At 59.9% G+C, this 20,003-nt stretch overlaps 1 protein-coding gene across 1 annotated transcript; it reads left to right on the top strand.

Moving 5' to 3' along the window:
- The first annotated feature begins 8,993 nt into the window (after positions 1–8,993).
- On the top strand, positions 8,994–19,384 carry AKAP17A (A-kinase anchoring protein 17A). The gene is made up of 5 exons (XM_032331710.1): positions 8,994–9,122; positions 11,719–12,496; positions 12,962–13,110; positions 16,832–17,072; positions 18,322–19,384. Exons 2-5 carry the CDS (start codon positions 11,735–11,737, stop codon positions 19,267–19,269), a joined length of 2,100 nt encoding a protein of 699 aa, XP_032187601.1. The 5' UTR covers positions 8,994–9,122; positions 11,719–11,734; the 3' UTR covers positions 19,270–19,384.
- Positions 19,385–20,003: the final 619 nt, after the last annotated feature.

A 20,003-nucleotide genomic window follows, 5' to 3' on the forward strand; every position in this document is an offset into this window, starting at 1 on the left:
ATTACACGCTCACCTGATTTTCCACATGTTTTTTTCTCTCTTTATCCTTTTACTCCTATATTCTCCCAGTGTTTGCCTTTTCCCGGTGGCTTCGATATTAGATGACCCCATTTTTTCCTGGCCACCTTCAGCATTGCTTAGTAAGTCAGTCAGAGGAAGATAAATACCATACAATCTTGCTTTTAATTTTTTTTTTTTGAAGAATTCCTTGTGCCATTCTTCCTACTCCTGAATGTCACCTGATAACCTTTCTCTAAGAAACGCCCTCCTCCACTCTGGTCCCCATCTGGAGCTTGACCTCTGGCAGAGCTGCTGAAGGCACCAGGGTGGAAACTGGATTCATATGATAGCTTCAAGCTTTGCCAATCAGACGATAGATATATAGACATTTATTTTAAGGGATTGGCTCATACGATTGTGCAGGTGCAAGTCTAAAATCTGCAGGTTGGACCTCAGCCTAGGGACTGGGTGAAGGCTTACAGTTTGAGTCTGAGTACTTCTGCAGGCTGAATTCCTTCTTGCTCCAGGGTGGGGATACGGGGAGGCGCTTAGTCTCTTTTTGTGTAGCTCCTTCAACTGATTGGATGTGGCCCACCAATGTCAAGGAAGGCAATGTCCTCTACTCAAAACCAGTGTGCATCTCACTCAGAAATTAACATCACAGAAATACCAGGAAGAGTATTTGGCCACATATCTGAGCACCGTGGCCCAGCCAAGCTGACACATAAAGTTACCCATCACAGACAGATGGCCTCAGGAGCCAAGAAGTGGATGGCTCCCCTCTTTGCTTGCATGATTCATGGAGACCAGAGAAAATCTATCTGCAGGAAGCTGACCACCAGAGGACCCAAGAGAGGAAGCGGGCATGCTAGGCAAAGTACAAACACTGGTCGCTCCCTCAACACCTTCCAGTGGCTTTACCTAAGACATTGGACCATAAAACCGATGGTTTATGCCTAAACCATTTCTTTTCTTGAAGGCAGTGGAACATTCATGGATCCTGAGGATGGTAGCATAGTCCAAGCTGGGTCCTATCACTTGTTCCCCGTCATCATTAATACAACACGCTGGTTTCTACATTTTGAGAGATTGAACAGGTGTTTTGGGTACATGCTAGTTGGCCATCGGCAGGTGGATGCCATTGGCTTCACACCAGCTCCCAGCACGTGTGCTGAAAACACACCCAGTTTACAAAGTCAGCAGAATGCCCTGTTGCTTTCTTTCAAAGCTAAAATAACAGGGTTTCTTTCCTTGCAGGGCGGGGGGTGGGGTGGTGGTACTTGCAAGGGAATGACTCAGCCATAAACAAGGACCAAAGGTCTGACACCTGCTACCACATGGATGGACATTGAGCAGACGATGCTTGTAGGAGAAGCAGATGCATGAAGGGCTGTGCACACTGTGTGATTCTATCTATATGAAGTCCAGATTTGGGCAAATTCTATTTGATTCTATTTATGTGAAATGTCCAGAATGGGCAAATCCACTGACAAACAGTGAGTTAGTGACTGCCACACACTGGGGAAGGGAACGGGGAGGGACTGCTATATGGGGATGGGGTCTCCTTTAGGGAGGTGAGAATGTTCTAGAATTATATAGAGCTGGAATTTCACAGCCCACTGAATGTCACTGAACCATTTCAAAATGGTGAATTTTATAGGATGTGAACTTCACCTCAGTGAAGAAAAATCTCTGTTTTTAATCCACCGAGCTTGGGACCAGGGTCAGGGGAGAAGGGCTCCTGTTTGCTCTGCTAATATATCTTTTGCATGTTCCCCAATATGCAAAAGTGTTCCCCAAAATGGTGAACGGGCCAAGTGTTCCTGCAAGGCCACACAGGTGGCACATGTTTGATAAAATGCACCATGACAATGGGATAGGTTGCTGAGTTATTTCTGCTGCCTTCATGAGGAAGACCTGTGGTTGTCTGTTTGGCACCGAGCAAACTTCAGAGCCTTCAGAAAGGGCACCATGCTTCTGTAGACTAGCGTTCCAGTGGAAAGATCATGCTCATGCCTGGTGTTGTTGACCAGATGATCCACCATCATCCTTTATGCAAGCCAGCCTTACCCTCATGGGGCAAGTCTCCACTGGTCTTCCATACACAAGGGAAAAAGCAACAAGGTTAGCTTCTGTTTCTCTAGCTGCCTAGGACGGGAGAGTCTTGCACTGAGGACTAGGAGACTGGCCATGTTATGGAGGGACTTGGGCAATGAGATGTGGCCACTCTGGCTTGCTGAGCCCCTCTGGATAGAAGGGCGGAGGGGGAACATGGTGGCCAACCCCCCCTCCAGCCCTACACATCCCCGGAGTTCTGCATGGGAGTCTTCTCATGGTGGCCACACAATGCCTGGTGAGTGATAAGGTGAAATGCAACCGGAAGAAGGCAGGAAATGAACCAGCCCCGCCTTCCCTCCTCACGCTGGGGAGCGGAAGTCCCATGGAAGCCCCACCTTGAATGTTGGGGCACCTGGGGTCCTGCAAGCCTCAGTGACGAGCATGGGATAGCAACCTGGCTGCTGTGGAAAACAAATAAACATGAGACTTTCTCTGTGTGTGCTGATTGCCTCTCAGCAATGTAAACATGTGCCCCAAACATAGAGACCAACATGATGACAATTCTGTCAGGAACCACGTAAAAACAACAAACACAGATGCAAACATCCACGATGAGCTCAATGTTACTGTTTGAGAGAAGGATGGGACCAGTGAAGTGAATTAAGTAAACATCATGAGAGGTTGATGGTCATTTGGTCAAGAGGAATTGTCCAATGTGGCAACACTTCCCGTCGAAAAATGAAATAGGCGACAAAGGAGGGTTTGAGAATATTTGTGATGAGCAAGTTTCCGTTAAAGAGAAGAGGGTAGAAATATGAAAAGTATAGGTAGGGGGCTGGATGGATGGATGGATGGATGGATAGATCGATAGATCGATAGATGGATGGATGGATGGATGGATGGATGGATGGATGGAAAGATGGATATATTTATGCATGGATGGCGGATGGATAGGTAGATGGATAGGTTGGGTGGATGAGTAGATGACTAGATGGATGGATGGGTGGATGGATGGATGGATCAAAGGATGGTTGTCTGGTTGGGTGGATGAGTAGATGGACGGATGGGTGGATGATGGATGGATGGACGGGCAGATGGACGAATGGGTAGAGAAGACAGAGGTTGCCAGTGCCTCAACATTAGATCCTAGTTCAGTGAACTGGTCATGGGAATTCTCAGTGATGTCTCAGGACTGGACACGGCCCGTGGGTCTCTCTGGCAGGCCTTACTTGTTGGAGGTCCCATAATGGCGCAACTACCCTGGGCCTCCCCCAACTGTCATTTGTCATTTCCATCCAGGTGGCCCATCCCTGCAGTTTTCTCTGAAGACCGTGCTCCTTCCTGATTCAGTTCTTTGTGGCCAGACATCTTTTTTTTTTTTCTTTTCCCTTGGCCAGGCATCGTATAAGCTAGTCTTGAATCATACCCCAATTACCCTACAAAGAAAAGGGAAGCCCAGCATTTTGGTAAAAAGTACAAGGATGTCATTTCCCTCAAAGAGTGGGACAATTCTGTATCTCGGTTTTGCATCTTTATCCCCTGTTCTGAAGCTGCCCTTTGATCTGATATCTACAACATCCGATTTTCTACTCTTCTTGTTGAGAAATCCCAGAGAGGGCATGAAACCCATGTTTGAACCCATGTTTATAAACCCAAGGCATTAAGACACTAAACCCAAGTCTCTATAGGAGGAACAAGCCACGCAGAAAATATAGTCAGTCTGAGAATGAACAGAGGAGGATACTCTATGAACCAACAAGTCAGCTCCCGGAAATACCATGTTTCTCGGTACGACCTGGACAGGCCATGAAGGAGAGGGATGTAGAAAATAAAATTGATCCTATCTCAGCAACACAGCCACAGACATCACCTGGGTGATGACAGCTGCTTGTGGGGCTCACCTTTGTCCCGACACCCACAAGAGGTCCATTCTGCTTGGGAGCCCACAGGAGGTTGGTAAGATCTCTCTCATGGAAAGTCCCACAAGCACATTCTACCACTCTCCACTCCCAGGACCTGGCTAGGTGTAGGGGAGACCACTCTGCACCGAGAGACCAGGATCAACTCAACTTCCTTCAACAAGCCCTGCACATCCACCCTTCGGGCTTCCACCATGATCTCCTGAGGAGACCCCACCCTTGACCTGACCATGCTTTGTATCACCACTTCACATCTGCCTTCAAATCGCTTACCAGAAATTGTAGCACTTTTGCGCTTTGTTTTCCTGTGGTGAAGTCTCAACCTGACATAAAAGGAGGTCTGGCTTCTGCCCCTGGCTCCTAGGAGGTGATGTCCAGACCATGACATGACCTGTCCTGTCTTTGTTTGCCTGGAGGCTTTGGTCACTTGACCATTTAGTGGTTTATGAGGAAGCTTTTGGGACATGCTTTATTAGCTGCAACCTTTGAGAGGGGATGAAGACTAAAGGTATTATCCTGAGCCTCCAGGAGGAGGTGGAGACTAAATTAAAGTTAGGCACAAGGAAATTATGTCATCAAGTATCAATAAAAACTGGACAGCAAGGCCCAATGAGCTTCTTTGGTTTGCAATATTCCATGCATCTTGTCACACATGGACACTGGCAAAAATGGATGGGTGGGTGGATGGGCGGATGGACGGACGGATGGACAGACATATGGATGGTTGAGTTGGTGGATGGATGGGTGGATGGAAGGATGGATGGATGGTTGGATGGACAGACGAGTTGGTGGATGGATGGATGGATGGATGGGTCAGTTGGTGAATAGATGGACGGATGAACTGGTAGATGGAAGGTTGGATGGATGGAGGGAGGGAGGAGTTGGTGGATGGATGTATGGATGGACAGATGGATTGTTTTAGTTTCTTCTCCTTGTGTCCCATCGTTGCAGCTCCAGTGTCATGGTTCTTCCTCCTCTTGGACTCACGCAGAGCTCTGGATCTTACTGGACAGCTCCATCAGGGCTGCAGGCATCTCAAACCAGCACCCTCCAATCCAGGACCCACCTGCCTCCTTCCTGCCCCAAACCGAGATTTCTCCTAATTGATTTTCCCATGGAGTTTAAGTCATCAACCTCACCCAGTGGCCAGAGCTGGGGACCTCCGGGTCATTCTTGTCCTTCTTACCCCTGACCCCTGCAACTGAGCTGGACACCCTTGATTTAGCTGTGAATGGTCTGGTCTGGCCTGAAGCCAAGGACTAGCAAGACAGAGCTCCCGTCAGTATTCATGAGGATGGTGGGTGCGCCACCTGCTGGAAAGGAGTTGTCTTGAATAAAGGCTTCAAGGGCACGAATTGATGAGGTAGACGGATGGGGAGAGGGATGGCCGGATGTCTAGTTTGCTCGACGTGGGGATGGAGAAGTGGGTGAGTGGGCGGACGGTGGAGAAGGGGGTAGATGAGTTGATGGATGGACAGATGGGTAGATTGGTGGTGGGTGGAGGGACTGAGTGGGTAGGTGGACGGACGGATGCATGCACACAAGGATGGATGGACGGGTGGATGCATGGATGAGTGGACGGAATGTGTAAAAGATATTAGAGAGATTCATAGGTATCCATATATGCACACATTTATAGATCTCGAGGTATCAATATCAAGATCTCAAGGTATCAATATGGAGGAGGAGATGTATAGCTTGGAGGAAAGCGTGCAATCTCAAGGGAAGCCAGAATTGGATTGGTTCCGCATGTAGACCAGTTAGCTAGTCTCAGTTCTTGCGGTGCCTCCTTGAATGCCAGCATCTAGCAAGGGGCTGGGTCCCGCTGTGTGTCGGCCCTAATCAGTTAAATGAAGATGAGGTCATGGTGGACTATGGTGAGCTTTTAACCCAACGTGACTGGTGTCCTAATGAGAAGTGGAGACATAGAGACAGACACACACACGGAGGGAAGGTGTTTGTGTGATGGCAGACATTGGGGTCATGGGGCCACAAGCAAGGAACAGCAAGGATTTCGGGCCACCACCAGGAGCTGGGAGACAGGCTTGGAACTGAAAGTGGAGCTTTGCAAGGAGCTAAGCCTGCTGACACCGTGATTTCAGACTTTGTCCGGCACTAGAAAGGATACATTTTTGTTATTCCAGTCCTCCCCCCTACGTACACCATATGTGATAGAAACGTGGTAGACACATTTTAAAACATCCCAACAGTTTCTGTTAAGTCTGGAGTCCAGGCATGAGCTAACCGCGTCTCTACTCAGGGACTCACTAGGCTGAAATCAGGTGTTGGTCACCAGTAAGGGGGAGGCAGTTCTCCTCTGAGACTTTGGGTGCCTTAGAAGCTTACTAGTTATTTGCACAATTCAGTTCTCTGAGGTTGAGGCAGTAAAAACCACTAATTCCTGCCAAAGGATCTTCTTCTCTGAAAGGCAGTTTGCTTCTTTTTGCAGGCCACCAGGCTGTGTCTTTGCTGCCTCAAGTCTCGTGCCCTTCTTAATGCTGATTTCCACACCTGATTAGGCCAGGCCCACCCACAATTCATTTTCCTGATTAGGGTCTTTGATTACAACTGCAGAATTCCTTCCCCTATGCCAAAGAATCCTGGGAGCGAATCCCATCATCCCCAGCCTTCATTCATACTCAATGAGAGCGATTTATACAGCTATGTCCAGGCCATACGAGGGCACAAGATTAGGGCTCTAGATATACGGGAGTTTGTTGTTTTTCTGTTTCTGAGATGTATCCAGAAGAGGAATATCTTGCTCGAACACGTAAAAGGATTTTCCTTGAACGTTTTTGAAATTGTTAGGACCGCCTCTCAGAGGTGTGCAGGTTCTGAAAGAGTATCTCATCCCTTAATTTGCTCTGCAAACGCTTCAGAGAGCGGAGTGGAAAAACAGTTTCCAAATTTAACCGTCCCCCCGGGGAAACAGCGCCATCGCCTTGCAAGCCGCCTTGGGGACAAGGTTTAACGAGAACCCCAAACAAGTCTCTGTTTCACAAAGCGGAAGTTAAATAAAGACGGCAAAGACGGTGACCCAGGTTCAAAGAGTGGTCCCATTTTCTGGGGGACCTCAGATCCTCTGTTGCCTCCTTGTCAGGATATCATGATCCTATTTGTTTTCCTGGGCGGCTTATTAATAGGACACCATGACTCACACATACCAATCCCCAGATGCTCAGGAGCTCCTCAGGAGCTCACGCAGTCCCGCCCTGTCTGAAGTTAAGGTTTAGGCACCTTGTGTTGAACAACACAGATTTGTGTTCTCCTACCCTGGATTTTCACTTTGCAGACTTGTGACGTATTTCTCTTTTTTTTTTCTCTTCTTTCCTTCTTTCTTTCTTTCTTTTTTTTTTTTTTAAAGATTTTAACTCTTTAAAAGAAGATTAAAAAATTTTTTTTTCACTAAAAGAAGATTTTAAATCTTTAAAAAGAAGGAGCCTGATGGGGGCTGTGGGAGGGGGAACCCTCGATCCTATGACCCCGAGATTGTGACCCCAGCGGAAATCCACAGTCTGAGGCTTGACGAACGGAGCTGCCCAGGCGCCCCCAGAATCAGGACCTATTTGGGGCATCAGAAACACATGCCTTAGGCAGCATCTGCCATAACTTGGGGTTTAATAAATTGCGAGTCGCTGGCGTGTAATGCATGTCGTTATGGGATTATACGCAGGCACAGTACTAGTCAAGAGCTATGGTTACTGGGAATGCAAGCTGGTGCAACCACTCTGGAAAACAGCATGGAGGTTCCTCAAAATGTTGAAAATAGAACTGCCCTATGACCCAGCAATTGCACTATTGGGTATTTACCCTAAGGATACAAACGTAGTGATCCAAAGGGGCACATGCACCCGAATGTTTATAGCAGCAATGTCCACAACAGCCAGACTATGGAAAGAACCTAGATGTCCATCAACAGATGAATGGATCAAGAAGATGTGGTATATATACACAATGGAATACTATGCAGCCATCAAAAGGAATGAAATCTTGCCATTTGCAATGACATGGATGGAACTAGAGCGTATCATGCTTAGCGAAATAAGTCAAGCAGAGAAAGACAACTATCATATGATCTCCCTGATATGAGGAAGTGGTGATGCACCATGGGGGCTTAAGTGGGTAGAAGAAGAATAAAAGAAACAAGATGGGATTGGGAGGGAGACAAACCGTAAGTGACTCTTAATCTCACAAAACAAACTGAGGGTTGCTGGGGGGAGGGGTTTGGGAGAAGGGGGGTGGGATTATGGACATTGGGGAGGGTATGTGCTTTGGTGAGTGCTGTGAAGTGTGTAAACCTGGCGATTCACAGACCTGTACCCCTGGGGATAAAAATATATGTTTATAAAAAGAAAATCAAGAACAAAAAACAAAACAAAACAAAACAAAAAGAGCTATGGTTACATATTCATATACAATGTATCTCCTGTGGGTCCTTAAATGTTACATAATTTGAGATTCACGACCTGAGAATAGGAGAGGCGGAACTGGTAAAGATTTTACATATTTTGGGATTAATGGCTAAAGGTAACGATGAGAAGACACAGGTAAAGACGGAGGCTGTCCCCCACTTGGCGTGTTTAGTAACCGTCCACCAGGCACGTACGTCGTAGGTACAAGGGACCCGTGGTAACTGAGTGACTTACAGACCAAAGCTACGGCCGTGCTGTAAGCGAGGCGCGCTCCCGACAGCGATCCGACGTACGCGCAGGCTCTGCACCTGCCGGGCTTCCGGCCGGTGAGCGCGCGCGCGCGCCCGCAGGTAGGGCCCGCGGTTAGAGCCCGCGCGCAGGTGGTGCCTGGGGGCGGGGCGGACTCGCGCACGCGCAGTGCAAAGCCCGAGCCCGTCCGCCGCCCCCCACCCCCTCCCCGCGCGGAGGCCTCCCGGAAGTCCCGCCTAGGGGCGGAGCCAGAGCCGGCAGACGAAACAGGGAGCCGCCGCGCGGCCGCTTCCGCGGGTCCAGGGCCGGAAGCGGAAATGCGTCACAGGGGCGGGCGCGGCGGCGGCGGGTGGCGTCGGGGGCGCCTGCGGCGGACGGTGGCGGCGCCGGGCGGGGAGGCCGCGCCTGCCGGGGTCGTCGGGGGACGGCGGTGAGCTCGGGCCTGGGCGGCGGCGGCCGGGGGCGCAGGCGGAGCCCCGCGCCGGTGAGCGAGTCCCCGGGACCACGCCTTTCCGCGAGCGGGCCGGGGCCGCGGGGGCCGCGGGGGCTGCGGGGCGGGGGGGCCGGGGGCTGCGGGGATGGTTGGGGGGGGCCGTGGGCTGCGGGGGTCCCGGGGCTCCGGGGGGCTGCGAAGGGTCGGGGGTTGAGGGCCGGGAGCCGCGGAGGTTCTGGGGGGCTGGGGGCTCCGGGGGGCTGCGGGGGGCCGAGGTGTGCGAGGATCGGGGCTCCGGGGGGCTGCGGGGGGCTGCGAGGCGCCGAGGTCTGAGGACAGGAGGTTCTGGGGGGCCAAGGTCTGCGAGAGTCGGGGGCCTGTCACCGCCGGGGTCTGCGAGGGGCTGGGGTCTTCGAGGGCTTGGAGCTCTGGGGGCTGCGGGAACCGGGGTCTGCGAGGGTCACAGGCTCCGGAGGGCTGCGGGGGGCTGCGAGGCGCCGGGGTCTGAGGACAGGAGGTTCTGGGGGGGCCTGGGTCTGCGAGGACCGGGGGTTCTGGGGGTCTTCGAGGGTCGGGGGTTCTAAGGGCTGTGGGGGTTGTGAGGGGCGGGAGTCTGAGAACAGGAGGTTCTGGGGGGGCCTAGGTCTGCGAGGACCGGGGGCTCTGGGGGCTGCAGGGGCCGGGTCTGTCAGGGCCGGGGGTTCGGGGGGTTGGGGGGGCTGTGAGGGGCGGGGATGTCTGAGAACTGGGAGCTCTGGGGAGCTGGCGGCACGTGAGGGCTGGGGATGCCAGCAGCTAGGGGGCCGGGAGGCGGGGGCTGGCGCCTGCCGTGTCTCTGGGGCCAGCGGCCAGGACGAGGGCTGTGAAGGCCGGGGGCTCCAGGGAGCTGGGGGTCCAGGAGGGCCAGTGTTCTGTGACGGCCGGGCATCCCTGGGGCTTGCGGGGCCTGCTACCTGCGGCGTCTTTCGGAACCAGTGGTCTGGGATGGGGGCTTGGACACAGGAGCAGGAAGGGGAGCTGGGGTCTGGGAGGGAGGGGGATGGATGGGGGGCTGGGGTCTGCTAGAGGTGGGGGTACCGGGGGTGGGGCATGGGGGTGCTGGGGGCTCTGGGAGCTGGTGCCTGAGGTCTCTGGGACTGGTGGCCCCCGGTTAGGACACTGGGAAGCTGAGGGGGGGTGCTGGCTCCTGTGGCCTGGGGTTCCTGAGGGTGGTGGGCTGCAAGGGGAGGAGCATGTCCAAGGGTCACCTTCTGTGGGGGGCTGGGGACCGCAGGGATCCTGGGAGCAGAAACAGAGGCCTTCTCTGGCGGAGGGATCTGGGGCTCCTGAGGGCACAGAGGGCCCTAGAGACCCCCGGCGGTCCTGGGGGCAGCTGCAGGTCATAGAGGGTAAACGGGTGGAGGACTGTGGTTGTCCCTGGTGCTGGGGGAAGCTGAGGGTGCCGGTGGGGCTGTGGAGAGCCCTGACCAGTGGAGGTCAGTCCCTGGGCCCAGGGGCAGCTGGAGGGGCTGGAGGTCATCCGGATGCGGGGTTGACGAAGGGGGGGCCTGGACTAGGGGTAGCTGAGGCCATGGGGACCACGCTGGGGGAGGTCTTGGGTCACAAGTCGGCCCAGAGTCCCTCAGTCCCTTAGACTGGGCTGGGGGGGCTCTACTGCCCTGCATCAGCCCCTTGTGTGGGGCCTCCCTACCCCTAGACCCAGCCAGGTGCCTCTTCTGCCCTGCATCAGCCCCTGTGTGGGGGACCCCATCCTCTACATCAGGCCAGGGGGATCTCCTGCCCTGCAGAAGCCCCTTGTCTGGAGGCCCCCCACCCCCTCCACCCAGCTGGGTGTGTCTTCTGTCCTGTAGCAGCCTCCCATCTGGGAGCCCCCTCACCCGCATACCCAGCCTGGTGCCCTTTCTGCCCTGCACCAGCCCCTCTGTGGGGGAGAAGGCCCAGGTTGAGCCTCAGGCCTTGAGGGAAGGCTCCTGGCAGGGGGCGGGGGCGGCAGCTGGGGCGGCAGCTGCCAGTGTTGTTTGGGTTCCTGCCGGAGCTGGGCTTTCCGGAAGTGGCACTGGTCGGACCAGTAGGGGGGTGCTGCCTCGGGGGAGGACGGGGAGGGCAGGAGGCCAGGAGGAGGGCAGGTGCGCTTGGGAGCGCGCAGGCTGCTCGGGCCCTTCTCTGCTTGTTACTTTACGGCAGACGCGAAGGGTCCACGAGCCGCAGTGGAGTTGTTGAAGCGGACACTGGGGCCAGAAACTTCCTGTTTCCTTCGGGCCTCTGCCTGCGCAGACCCTCCGGGCGTCTGCAGCTGAGTTCCTTCCTGTCCCGAGTCCTCCAGTCCGCGGCCTCCCGGGGAGCCCTGCACGGGTCACCGCCTCTCCCCCTGCAGGGGAGTGGAGCTGCCGGCTGCGCTCCCTCCGCGGCCTTGGGAGGGCTGCTGCTGCGCTGGGTGACCCGAGGCTCCTCCTGGAAGTTTTCTGCAGCCTGGGTTTCTTTTTTCTCTGATTCAAAAAACAAAAAACCAAAAAAACCCCAGCCGCACAAAACACGGGGTTGGGAGATGGTGGCGTCTCGTGCGCTTGAGCCCCGCTCCTGGGCAGAGGTGGGCAGGCACCCCGGTGTCCCAGGCCCGCTGCCCTGACCGCCCGTGTTGGTGTTCCAGGCCCACGGTTCCGGCTATGGCCGCGGCCACCATCGTGCACGACACGTCTGAGGCGGTGGAGCTGTGCCCCCCGTACGGCCTGTACCTGAAGCCCATCACGAAGATGACCATCAGCGTGGCGCTGCCGCAGCTGAAGCAGCCGGGCAAGTCCATCTCCAACTGGGAGGTGATGGAGCGGCTGAAGGGCATGGTGCACAACCACCAGTTCTCCACGCTGCGCATCTCCAAGAGCACCATGGACTTCATCCGCTTCGAGGGCGAGGTGGAGAACAAGAGCCTGGTCAAGTCCTTCCTGGCCTGCCTGGACGGCAAGACCATCAAGCTCAGCGGCTTCTCCGACATCCTCAAGGTGCGTGCCGCCGAGTTCAAGATCGACTTCCCCACGCGCCACGACTGGGACTCCTTCTTCCGCGACGCCAAGGACATGAACGAGACGCTGCCCGGGGAGCGGCCGGACACCATCCACCTGGAGGGCCTGCCCTGCAGGTGGTTCGCCCTCAAGGAGTCGGGCTCCGAGAAGCCCAGCGAGGAGGTGCTGGTTAAGGTGTTCGAGAAGTTCGGGGAGATCCGCAACGTGGACATCCCCATGCTGGACCCCTACCGGGAGGAGATGACCGGCCGCAACTTCCACACCTTCAGTTTCGGGGGACACTTGAACTTCGAGGCCTACGTGCAGTACCGCGAGTACGTGGGCTTCATCCAGGCCATGAGCGCCCTGCGCGGCATGAAGCTCATGTACAAGGGGGAGGACGGCAAGGCCGTGGCCTGCAACATCAAGGTGAGCCCGGCCCGGCGCCTGCCCTGGCCCGGGCGCCGTCTGGGGCGGGTCCCGTGGCGGGTTCGGGGGCCGCGGCCGGTGGGCAGCCCTCGTTCACGCAGCGGAGGCCCCGTGGCGGCTGGCCTGCTGGCGTCGGGCCACGGGGAGGTCCTTGGGGGAGGGGACACGCTCTCTTGGATAATGGGGACCTTCTTTCCCGACCATCGGCGCAGGCAGTCGCGTCCGTGTCCTGCACGCTCCACACCACCCCCCACGCCCCCATTGGCCGGGGAGCTCCGTGTTGAGCCGCCAAGTGGCTGCGACTGCTCGGACGCGTCCCAGGGGTCCAGGCCCCATGTCCCGGGTGCCCCCGCTGTTGAGTGCGGGGTCTTTGGAACGCGGGCGTCCTGTGCTATCGGGCAGCTCCGGCTGCGGGTCTGAAGCGTGCTCACGGGTCCCTGTGCTCTGTGCTGTTCGCCCCCGAAGGTCTCCTTCGACTCCACCAAGCACCTGAGCGACGCGTCCATTAAGAAGCGGCAGCTGGAGAGGCAGAAGCTGCAGGAGCTGGAGCAGCAGAGGGAGGAGCAGAAGCGCCGTGAGAAGGAGGCGGAGGAGCGGCAGCGCGCCGAGGAGAGGTCGGTGCGCGCGCGCGGGCCCCCGCGTGCATGCGTCTGAGCACGTCTCTGTGCGCGTCTCCGTGCGTGCGTCTCCGTCCGCGCGTCTCCGTGCGCGTGTTCCCGTGTGCGCTTCTCTGTGCGCGCGTTTCCGTGCGCGCGTCTCTGTGCGCGCGTCTCCGTGCGTGCGTCTCCGTGCACGTGTTCCCGTGTGCGCTTCTCTGTGCGCGCGTCTCCGTGCGTGCGTCTCCGTGAGCGTGTTCCCGTGTGCGCTTCTCTGTGCGCGCGTTTCCGTGCGTGCGTCTCCGTGCGCGCTTCTCTGTGCGCGCGTTTCCGTGTGCGCGTCTCCTTGCACGTGTTCCCGTGTGCGCTTCTCTGCGCGCGTTTCCGTGCGTGCGTCTCCGTGCGCGCGTTTCCGTGTGCGCGTCTCCGTGCCATCTGAGTGAGCGCGTCTCCTTGCGCGCGTCCCCGTGTGCGCGTCTCTGTGTGCGCGTCTCTGTGCCATCTGATTGAGCGTGTCTCTATGTGCGCGTCTGTGCGCGCGTTTCCGTGTGCGCGTCTCCGTGCCATCTGTGTGAGCGCATGTCCTTGCGCGCGTTCCCGTGTGCGCGTCTCTGTGTGCGTGTCTCTGTGCCATCTGAGTGAGTGTCTCTATGCGCGCGTCTGTGCGTGCGTTTCCGTGTGCGCGTCTCCGTGTGCGCGTCTCCGTGCCATCTTAGTGAGCGCGTCTCTGCGCGCGTTTCCGTGCCATCTGAGTGAGCGCGTCTCCTTGCGCGCGTTTCTGTGTGCGCGTCTCTGTGCCATCTGAGTGAGTCTCTGTGCGCGCGTCTCCGTGCCATCTGAGTGTGCGTGTCTCCGTGCGCGCTTCTCCGCGTATGTCCGGGGTGTGTACGCGTCCCGCTGTGCGTGCATGCACGTGCCACCGGAGGCCTGGGCCATGCTGTCCCTGCACAGCATCCCTTGTTGGGGCCGCCGTGCACTCGGGACGAAGCTCCGCTCGCGACAGGGACGGGACGCTTGGTAACCTAGGCCGCGTTCCAGGGGCAGCGGTTTCTGTGGCCAGGCAGTCGTCGCCAGGCTCTCGGGCCGCTCAGGCATGGGGGGTGCGCGCGCTCCCCGTCGCTGCGCGTCCACGGTCTTGTGCTGCGGAAGGACGCTCCGCCGGGGTGCCCCCTCGTTCCGCCGCCCCTGCTGGTCTTCGCGCGTCTGCTGGCAGGTTTTGGTGTGTTTCCCACCAGGGGTTTGTGTTCCGTGTGCTGCCGGGTGTCTGGGCAGGGTGCGTCTGACGAGGCCGCGTTCCCCGTTAGCGGTGTTGGGGTTTGCATGTGCGTGGAGGGCAGTCCACCTTCCCCTGCGGCTGGGGGCGCCTTCACCCGGACCTGGACGCATAGTCGACTCTGGACTGAGATTTTGCTGCCGAGTCCATCTGTGGGGCCGCGGGTGCACACCACGTGCGTTACTCCTGCCCTGGCTCCGTGCCGTTTACCAGGGAGAGGTGCCTTGATGGCCGGGCAGGACGTGCGGGCCGTGTGTGGGGCATGGCTGGGACCAGAGACTCCGCCCCAGAGTGCGGCCAGTACCTGGGGCTCGTCGTGCACACACTGCCCCCGGGGCCGGTGGTGGGGGTCTTACCCGGAGCCCCTGTCCCTGTGTCCCTGGGCTCCTGGGGCAGAGCGGGAAAGGCCCAGGCGGGAGGCTCCGTCAGACCTCTGACCTGTTGAAAGCACGGCCGCCCAGGCCTTGTCCCCCCTGAGCACGGAGCCTGACCCCCACACCTGGGCTCCTCCCCACACCCTCTCAGGAGGTACCGGGGTCTCACTAGCGGCACCGTGTCCTGGACCTTCACCCCAGAAGCAGCGGGGACTTGGTCCCGGAGGACAGGCTGCTCTGTCTGTCTGGGCTGGAGGCGTGATGAGGAGACGGTTCCGGATGGGGGGGCGCGGGCTGTCGGGCGCAGCCAGTGCCTCTGCTGAGCTCGCCGAGTGCTCGCTAGAGGTGAGGGCTGCGAGGGGAGGGGGCCAGGCCAGCCCCGCGGAGCCCGCTGCTACCGCCGCTGTGGCCCTTTCTCGGCCCGAGTGTGCCGGCCGGCCTCGCGCAGCCTTGGCGCCCGTCCAGCCTCGGTCACTGGCGCATGTTCACTTGGCTGCTTGTGAGTCTCAGACGGGTGGAGCGTGATGGGTGGCTGTCCCGCTCAGGCAGGCGACCAGCCCCTGGGCCTCCGGCTCCGCCCCTGCTCAGAGCAGTGCCCGCCGGCAGGACGCCTCAGGCTGCTCGGACCCGCGGCTCTTGGCACTGGTGGGGTCTGGACACTGGGCGGCTCTCCGTGCCCGCGGAGGCCCCGCCCCTTGCCCCCCTGGCCAGTGGGAGTGCCCAGCCCCACGCTCCGCCCCGTCCTTGCTGGGCCACGAGGGGTTTGCATCCCCGTGCGTCCTGTTGGGTGCGCGTTCTCCGCGGTGTGGCGTCACCCTGGCTGTGGGGCTGCTCTACAGGGTTTTGGCTGCCTCCTGGGCTCCTCGTGCGTCCTGTCTCCTCAGGGCGGTTTTCAGCTCTGTCCCGTGTCTCGGTTATTTGACCAGTTTTGAGGCCGGAGTGCGGCTGAGGTTGCCGTGGAAACATACCCCATGGTTTGCAGACTTGCCCTGTTGGGGTCTCTGCAGCTCTCCTGGTTGCATTTTTATCCTCTTTTTGGGGACCCCTCCCCCTGCCAGAAACAAAGGATCTAACTGGTGGCTGTGGGTGTGGGTTTGGTTTATAACAACCTGCCGTGTGTGCGTGGGTCCTCTTGGCGACATGACCGTTTCTGTACCGGAGAGCGCGCTCTTAGGGACCCTCGGTCCAGGAGAGACACCGCGGGGCACGCTGTCCTCGGTTTCTGTCACTGTGGCTTTGTCTTTCCTGGAATACCACATAGGCGGGATCCCCGGGTACACGGTTTTCTGCGATTTGTCTTTCCCTTAGTAAAATGCTTCCAGAACTCCATCTGGGATTGTGCACTTGTGTATCCTGCTGTTTCCGCGGCGCCCTATGGCCTGCTTGCGGAGCCCCAGACATGGGCTTTGTGCCCTGGGAGCATGTGCCAGCGCAGTGTGCATGCTGAGCCCTTCTATCCTGAGCCAAAGGTGGTGTCTGAGGCGACGAGCATGTGCAGTGAGTCCGGGGCGCATGTGCCGGGTTGTCCTATAGGCTGGCGTGCTGCAGGCGCTGGACCGTGTGTCTCCTGACGGCCCTGTCCACCCCCTGCCCTTGCCCCGGGGATGGGCTTTGCCCCCATGTCTGCTCATGTGCCACCTCCCCTGTGTGGCAGGAATGCTGTGTATCGGGGGCCCCAGGGATCAGTCCTGCCTGGCCGGCCCCACTGGCGCTGTGGCAGGAGGTTCCCAGGCCTTCGTGGGCCTCTGCAGCTCTTGGTGGGCCTCGTTCAAACCCACAGTTTCTGTGTCCGACCCTCCCGTTGTTTCCTCCGTGACTGCAGGCTGGTCAGCAGGACCGTCCCTCGGAAGGTTCTGAAAACCCGTGGTCTGCGTGCGTGTCCGCTTCTCCGGTTCCCCGGGTTGAGCGGAGCCCGAGAGTGGGAACGGGGTTAAAACGTGCGCGCGTGCGCGCGTGCTCGCGCTCGGACACCCGCGCCATCCCCCGGCATGCAGCCCCCGCGTGGCCGGGTACCGCGCACCGCCGCGGCCGCTCCCTGCTCACGGGAGCGGTCACGGGAGCGGTCACGGGAGCGGTCGGCGTGTTCCCGCAGGAAACAGAAGCAGCTGGAGGAGCTGGAGCGGGAGCGGAAGCGCGAGGAGAAGCTGCGGCGGCGGGAGCAGAAGCAGCGGGACCGCGAGCTGCGCCGCAGCCAGAAGAAGCTGGAGAAGCTGCAGGCGCAGGAGCAGAAGCAGCTGCAGGAGAAGATCCGGCTGGAGGAGCGCAAGCTGCTGCTGGCCCAGCGCAACCTGCAGTCCATCCGCCTCATCGCCGAGCTGCTCAGCAGGGCCAAGGTGCGGGGCGCGCGGGGGGTAGGGGGGGCGCGGGGCGGGCTTGTCGGGCAGCCCGGGAGCCGCCGCCTCCGCTCCGGGCCGCCGTCCGCTGTTTCTGACCGGGGGCTGGCGTCACCGACCTGTTCCCACCGCCGGCTGCCGCTACGGGGTGACGATGAGCGTCAGTACAGACGGGGACACGGTCTCCTGGTGTTGGGGGCCTTCCTGCCTCGGTCCAGGTTCTAGAATGTTCCCGTGTGGAAGCTCGTACAGCTTTGAATCCGTGTGACGTGTGTGCCCGTCTGTGGCACGGTCCCGAGAGCCCTCGGGGAGCAGGGGTGGAAGGTCCCCGTTTCCCCGCGGACCCAGGGAGCAGCCGAGTTCAGCGAGGGTCCCCCAGCCCCTGTGGCTCTCCTGCCCCTGCAGGTGCTCTGCCTGGGTCTGGCGGGAGGGCGGGCTTTCCCGCGACGGCGCAAGCCAGTGGCCCGGAGCGGCGGGAGGCTGTGGGCTGAGCCTGACGATAGGGGGGCCCGTTGGCACCGTGGGGAGCTGAGGGCGCAGATGGAGCCGGGGTGGGCCACGTGCCTCCTCCGCAGCCGTGGACCGCGCAGGTCCGGGCGGGTGCCCGACGGATGAGGGTCTCCGAGCTGGGCATCTCCTGGTTCCTCCCGCCCGCTCCGCTCCTTCCGGAGGCCCGGCCGGTGACTCCGGCGAGCCGGGGGCCGGGCCCACGCGGGGACCTCGCCCGGCGCTGCTTGTGCTCCGGCAGGCCGCGTGCCCCCGCAGAGTGGGGCGCGGGGCGACCCCGTAACCTGTTGTCTAATTACAGTTGTGATCAGTCCCTGGGAAGGAGACTGGCAGGCGCGCTGAGACGCGGCAGCTCAGCTCCTGTTTCATGGTGAATATTGAAGACGCGCACCCAGGCCAGGCCCCGCACCTGCGGCGGAGGCCGCGGCAGCGTGTGTCCGCCTCATCTCAGCTCCCTGTAGCTGGTGACCGCGTATGACCTCCCAGCAGGCCCCATGCGCGCCTCGGAGAGGTCGGGCCCCACCCAAAATGCCCGCCCCGGGGGCTGTGCCGCGTTGCTTCGCCACGGGGTTCCTTCTCGCTCGGGCGCACGGCGGCCCGGGCTGTCGGGACTGGGCGGGCCGCACTCCGGCCGGAGCGTCCGCCCGCATCCCCCAGGCCTCGGGCCCCCCGGAAACCCAGCGCCTCCTCGCAGCGCGGGGGGCGTCCAGAGGTCCACGTGCCGCCTTCCCCTTTTTCGCAGGCCGCGAAGCTGCAGGAGCAGGAGCGGAAGGACGCGTCGCTGCGGCTGCAGCAGCTGGAGGAGCGGCGGCGGCGGCAGGAGGCGGAGCTGCGGCGCGTGGAGGAGGAGAAGGAGCGCGCGCTCGGGCTGCAGCGCAAGGAGCGCGCGCTGCGGGAACGGCTGCTGAGCATCCTGCTGAGCAAGAAGGCGGACGGCCCGCGCGCGCGCGACGAGCTCGCGCTCTCCCACGCGCAGCTGCTGCAGCCCGTGCTGGACATCCTGCAGACCGTGTCGGCCGGCTGCGTGGGCGCCGCCGCCCTGCACCCGCTGGGGGGCCAGCCGCCCCCCGACACGCCGAAGGACACCCCGCCGCGCCCGGAGAGCGACGGCACGCCCAGGAACGGGACCGGGAGCATCCCCGAGGAGGCCCCGTGCAAGGAAGGCCCCGATGGTCGCCTCGCCGCCGCGGGGGACGCCTCCCCGGACAAGAGGTGCCCCGGCGTCCTCGCCTGCATTCCCGACAACAACCAGCAGCCCAAGGGCCTGCCCGCCGCCTGGGACCAGAACGCGCCCAAAAAGGACATCCGTTCCGAGCAAGACAAGTGCAACCGGGAGCCCAGCGGGAGCCGAGGCCGGGCCGGCGGGGGCCGCGCGGAGGACGAGCGGCCCAAGCGGGAGAGGAGCCGGCCGCGGCGGGCGGGCAGTCGGGAGGACGGGAGGCCGGCGCGGAAGGAGCGGCGGCAGCACAAGAAGCGCTCGCGCCGGGACGACAGCCCTCCGCGGCGGAGCGCGAGCCCCGCGCACAGCCGGTCGCGCAGGTCGCACAGCAGAGAGCGGTCCAGCCGCCGGGAGAGGAGCCGAGACCGCAGGGCCGGCTCGGGCCGGAAGCGGAGCCGCCATCGCCGCAGCGAGCGGGACAGGTCGCGCTCAGGGTCCCCCAGCCGGCACCGCAGCACCTGGAACAGGTAATGCGTGGTGGTGTCCTGTGCGGCCGCCGCGCCAAGATCCGGACCGTGGCGCTTCCCGGCTCCCCTTCCGCCCGGCCTCCGCGCAGCACGGCGCCCCGGAGCCAGCCACGCAGGAGGGCCACACGTCCCGCGTCTCCTTCGTCAACACCCGCTGGCCCTCTTCGAGCGCGCCGTCCGCAGTCGCTACCTTTAGTTTTCCCTCAAAACTGTTGATCCAGTAGCTTTAACGTCACCGGTCTGTCTCCAGCAGGAGAGGCGTCCTGCCCGGCAGCGGTGACACGTGCGCGCAGGCCGAGCGGCCTTTCTGTCCCGTCCAGGGACGCCCCCGCGTGCCCTGACTGCAGGGGACGCACGTGCCCGTCGTCTGGGGACAGACTGTCAAGGACGGACAGCCGGGGTCCCACAGGGCCCCGAGAATTTGAAAAAGCCGCGCCCTGGCGCTTTTGTTTCCTTTTCCTTTTGTAATTTTAAGTGATTGGGAAGCGCGGTTGGCGGGATGGCGGGAGAAGCCGGCGGTCTGGCGCGTGCGCTCCCGCGTGGCGCCAGGTGAGTCCTCGAGCTCGGCGCTCACCCGTGCCACCTCTCCAGCGGCGGTGCGTGCGGGGCGGTCCGACTCGGTGTCCCGCCCCTTCGCTCTGGAAGCATCCGCGCAGCAAACTGGTCGTTACGCATCAAGGAAGGTCGGTGCGGGGCTTTGGTTTCTAGTTGAGGTTAGCGTGTGTGGTTTTTTTAAGA

The sequence above is a fragment of the Mustela erminea genome, chromosome X, assembly GCF_009829155.1.
Source record: "Mustela erminea isolate mMusErm1 chromosome X, mMusErm1.Pri, whole genome shotgun sequence".
NCBI lineage: Eukaryota > Metazoa > Chordata > Mammalia > Carnivora > Mustelidae > Mustela > Mustela erminea.

Bases quoted from the DNA above. Each gene is read 5' to 3' on its own strand.
- AKAP17A (XM_032331710.1), top strand. From the start codon at position 11,735: ATGGCCGCGGCCACCATCGTGCACGACACGTCTGAGGCGGTGGAGCTG. The intron at 13,111-16,831 runs GTCGGTGCGCGC...GTGTTCCCGCAG, and splicing joins CGGCAGCGCGCCGAGGAGAG to GAAACAGAAGCAGCTGGAGG. The intron at 17,073-18,321 runs GTGCGGGGCGCG...CCTTTTTCGCAG, and splicing joins AGCTGCTCAGCAGGGCCAAG to GCCGCGAAGCTGCAGGAGCA.